This window comes from Mesitornis unicolor, unplaced genomic scaffold (genome assembly GCF_000695765.1).
Source record: "Mesitornis unicolor isolate BGI_N332 unplaced genomic scaffold, ASM69576v1 scaffold1168, whole genome shotgun sequence".
Classification (NCBI taxonomy): domain Eukaryota; kingdom Metazoa; phylum Chordata; class Aves; order Mesitornithiformes; family Mesitornithidae; genus Mesitornis; species Mesitornis unicolor.
This window is the reverse complement of record NW_010203619.1, coordinates 6,336-10,496: the sequence shown is the minus strand read 5'-3', so window position 1 is coordinate 10,496 and position 4,161 is coordinate 6,336. Positions and strand designations below refer to the sequence as shown.

General features: G+C 52.9%; 1 protein-coding gene across 1 annotated transcript in view; it reads left to right on the top strand.

Annotated features, from left to right (window-relative positions):
- LOC104545570 (rab GDP dissociation inhibitor beta) overlaps positions 1 to 2,862 on the top strand; it is a gene marked incomplete at its 5' end in the record, with an annotated part of 5,013 nt that extends 2,151 nt beyond the window's left edge. Inside the window, 4 exons of the mRNA XM_010190750.1 lie at positions 362 to 533; positions 1,916 to 2,060; positions 2,291 to 2,345; positions 2,429 to 2,862. Coding sequence (XP_010189052.1) covers positions 362 to 533; positions 1,916 to 2,060; positions 2,291 to 2,345; positions 2,429 to 2,584 — 528 coding nt within the window. The remainder of the gene's footprint in view (positions 1 to 361; positions 534 to 1,915; positions 2,061 to 2,290; positions 2,346 to 2,428) is intronic.
- Positions 2,863 to 4,161: the final 1,299 nt, after the last annotated feature.

Below are 4,161 nucleotides of genomic sequence, written 5' to 3'. Positions count from 1 at the left end.
GACTAAAAGACTGTAAATTAAACTAAAATACTGTAAAAGTAAGTTCTGAGGCAAACTGGACAATTTAGTTCAGCCTTGCCAGCAGCAAATGATGGTCCTAGACTGGGAGGACTGGACTCTGTACTGGTAAGAGCTTGACTTTGTCCTGAATGAAGGGGAAGATGCGATCACGCGGCTCTCTGTAGGCATTTAAGAGCAACACGCTGAGATTTGGATTGCCCGAGCTGAGGCGCGCTGCTGGCAGCGAAATAAGAACCTGATGCAGGAGCAGCTGCCTCAAACCACCCCTGGTTTATCCCCAAAATGGGCTGGTTCCTCCCCTCTGCGCGATGGTCGCTCGAGGTCCGTCTGTCCTCCGCAGGTTGCTCGCTGCAAACAGCTCATCTGCGACCCCAGCTACGTCTCGGACCGCGTAACGAAGGTCGGCCAAGTGATCCGGGTAATTTGCATCCTGAGCCACCCGATTAAGAACACGAACGACGCCAACTCGTGCCAGATCATCATTCCACAGAACCAGGTCAACCGAAAATCAGGTGCGTGGAGAGCGGGGACTTTACAGGGTGTGTGCAGGTCCCTTCACGCTTGGGTTTTTGGCAGGGTGGTTCGTTACAAGAAGGACATTGAGGGGCTGGAGCGTGGCCAGAGAAGGGCAACGGAGCTGGGGAGGGGTCTGGAGAACAAGAATGATGGGTAGAGGCTGAGGGAGCTGGGGGTGTTTAGTTTGGAGAAGAGGAGGCTGAGGGGAGACCTTATCCCCTCTACAACTCCTGAAAGGAGGGGGTGGAGAGGTGGATGTTGGTCTCTTCTCACAAGTTACAACTGATGGGACAAGGGGAAATGGCCTCAAGTTGTGCCAGGGGATGTTTAGATTGGATCTGAGGAAAAATTTCTGGACTGCAAGAGTGGTCCAGCACTGACAGGAGCAGCCCAGGTAGGTGGTGGAGTCCCCATCCCTGGAGGGGTTCAAGAAGCACCTGGATGTGGCACTTGGGGCCATGGTTTAGTGGCCATGGTGGGGTTGGGTTCATGGTTGGACTTGATGATCTTAGAGGTCTTTTCCAGCCTTAATGATCCTGTGATTCTCTAAATGGCCACTGATAGCCCAGTGAGATGCAAATTAAACAGGGAAATGTGTTTACTGCTGCTCCCTGGTCCACTTCATGTCCTTGAGGCTGGGCTTTAGCGTAGAGCAGCGCTGGGGGATGTGGGAGAAGCTGGGCTGCCTGTGGTCAGAAAACCGTGGTTGGAACCTGCTGAAGGAAGTGGCCCAACCTGGGAGAAGTGGGTGAGGAGCACGGGGGAGCTCTGGGAGGGGGCTGAGTGGAAATGCTTCCTCTCTCTTGAACAGAGGAGTGGGCTCAGGGCTGGGGTCCCTGCAGGCTTTCAGGAGCTGTCAGAGCCACAGGAAACTGGATTTTGGAGAACTCACGGGGCTGCTCGAGTCCATGCCACACAGCCAAGAGACTGAGAGCACGAGGGACTGCAGGGCAAGGACAGGGTCCTGAGGATCTGTCTTATGAGGAGCGGCTGAGGGAGGTGGGGTTGGGTCAGGCTGGGGAAGAGGATCTTGAGAAGAGGAGGCTGAGGGGAGACCTTATCACTCCCTACAACTCCCTGAAAGGAGGGGGTAGAGAGGTGGGTGTTGGTCTCACAAATCACAACCGACAGGACGAGAGGAAATGGCCTCAAGTGATGATCTTAAAGGTCTTTTCCAACCATAACGACTCTGTGACTGTTCAGGAACCAAATCAATCGTGGGCTTAAACGACACAAGGAGGTTCAGAGCGTTGGGGATTGAGAGGAGATGCACGAGCGTGCGAGCTGGGGTTGGATTTTGGGAAGCTTTAGGCCTGGCCGGTGCTGTCGGCTTCCCTGGCGCGTCCTGACCCGCGGCTGCGCTGTCCTTCCCCCCCAGACATCTACGTCTGCATGATCTCCTCTGCGCACAACGTGGCGGCGCAGGGGAAGTACATCGCCATCGCCAGCACTACCGTGGAAACCGCCGACCCGGAGAAGGAGATCAAGCCGGCCTTGGACCTCTTGGAGCCCATTGAGCAGAAGTAAGCCCCTCGACGAGGTCCCCGTCCCCTTTGTGTCACCTCCCTGCGAAGGCAGAGGGGATCCCGCAAGGCCGCTTGGCTGCGTGGAGGTGTTGAAACGCTGCATTTCCTCTGCTTCCGCGCTGGGCAGAGCGATGCCCTTTAATTGACACGTTCCTGCACCCGTAGCCATGCTCTACAGTGCTTTTAAAACCATCCTAAATCTCTTTGTCTCTTCCCCCTCCTTGCAGGTTCGTTAGCATCAGCGACCTGTTCGCGCCGACCGACTTGGGAACCGAAAGCCAGGTGAGTTAAACCCCGAGCTCGTGGGTTTGAGGGGGTGAGGAGAGGGGCTCGGCGCTAAACCCCAACCCCGCTTCTCCTCCCAGATCTTCATTTCTCGCACCTACGACGCCACCACTCACTTCGAGACGACGTGCGACGACATCAAAGATATTTATAAGCGGATGATGGGCTCAGAGTTCGACTTCGAAGAGATGAAACGCAAGAAAAACGATATCTATGGGGAGGAGGAGCAGCAGTAATGAGAAATCTCTTTAATTAGGAGAAAATTAAAATGGGCTAATATGAATATATAAGGAACTTAAATGAACACTGTATGAAATTCAATATTGTAAGGCCTGCTTTTGTAATCCCATCTCTGAGAGATTGAAGAGTACTGCACTGGTAATGTTCCCCTTTTGGATATCATGTGTTTAATTATTTCATTCTAAGTAGGGCTGCTGTCCAGAATCTGGCAAATTACTGACTGATTTAACGACTAACCTCGGGAAGGAAAGGCAGACTGAACCTTTTTGGGTTTGTTCTCTTATTTTTTTTTCCCCCCTTTGTTTTCTTTCTTTCTTTTTTTGGGGGGGGCAGACGTAGACGTTTTTGGTGCGGATTGGCAAATAACTCATTGACAGCTGTGTCTTCCCTTTGTCTTTTTAAAGCATCTGTAACCCATCCTTCACTATTATGTGCTTCTTGGTGAGCTCGTAGCCGTGACGGTTGTCACCTCAAAAAAAAACAACAACCCACCCTGATTATCAAGGAATATAGAAACTTGAGCACTCCATTATTGTGGACAGCATCCCTCAAAGTCTCTTCCCATCGATCTTAACTCTGTGGCAAAGTTGTATTATGGACAAAGCCCACATCTATTGTAGCAGCAAAATGTTGGCTTTCGTTCCGGGCACAGAACCTTTAACCTCCACTTTTCAGCTTCTCGAAACTCGTTTACAGCGGTTGGGACACAGCTGTGCCTAAGGCTCCTTTTGTGTTTTAATCTTAATAAAATTGAGAGAACAAATTACAGAGCAGGCAAAGATGTGGGAGTATTTTCTGTCCCTCGGTGGCTTCTCGGATGGACCAAACGGCGCTGCGGTATCGGCATGACAGAGCCTGTGCTTCTCCCGTCTCCTGAAGGCTCCAAATGATTTCTGTACTGCGAAGTAAAGCCAAATTCTGGAAACCAGTCCTGGGCTCTGGCTCTGATTCGCTTCAGTCGTAGCAGCAGCAGCAGCAGCAGCATCTCCTTCGGGAGATCCCTTGGATCTCTGCCCCCAGGGGTTGAAACGTGAGCGTTTTCCTGCGTGAGATCAGGCTCAGGCTGATTTTTGGCAGGGGAAGAGGCGCAGCAGCACCAGGGTTGTCGCTGGATCCCAGGCTCTGGGTAGGCACAAGCAGCCCCTGCTGCCTGAATCCAGAAACGGCGCTTGCTTGAGGCTGCAGTAAATAATTCTTCCTCTTGCAGCTCCTCTGCAGGGCGCTGAGCTCTGAGTAAGAGCCGCTCCTCTTGGAGCGAGTTGTATTGATCCCCTGAAGCGATCCTGCTGTCGCAGAGGGAGGAGCAGGGCTCGTGTTTACACACAGAGCCAGGAAAAACTGGGAGAAACACCTTGGAAAGGCTTTTTCCTGCTCTCGGCTGCCATCCTTGGCCAGGCAGGGGCGGTGGGTAAGGGCTGGGCCTTGGCTTCAGCCGCTCTTATGCTGCTACTGCTGAGGAACTGCAGCTCTGACCACATCTCGTTCCCAAAGCAGGGCCTGGGTGCAGCCGTCCCTTCCCTTCCTCCCCCTGGGTGTTGGGGGTTTTTGGCACTTCCTCTGCTCGGGCGCTGGT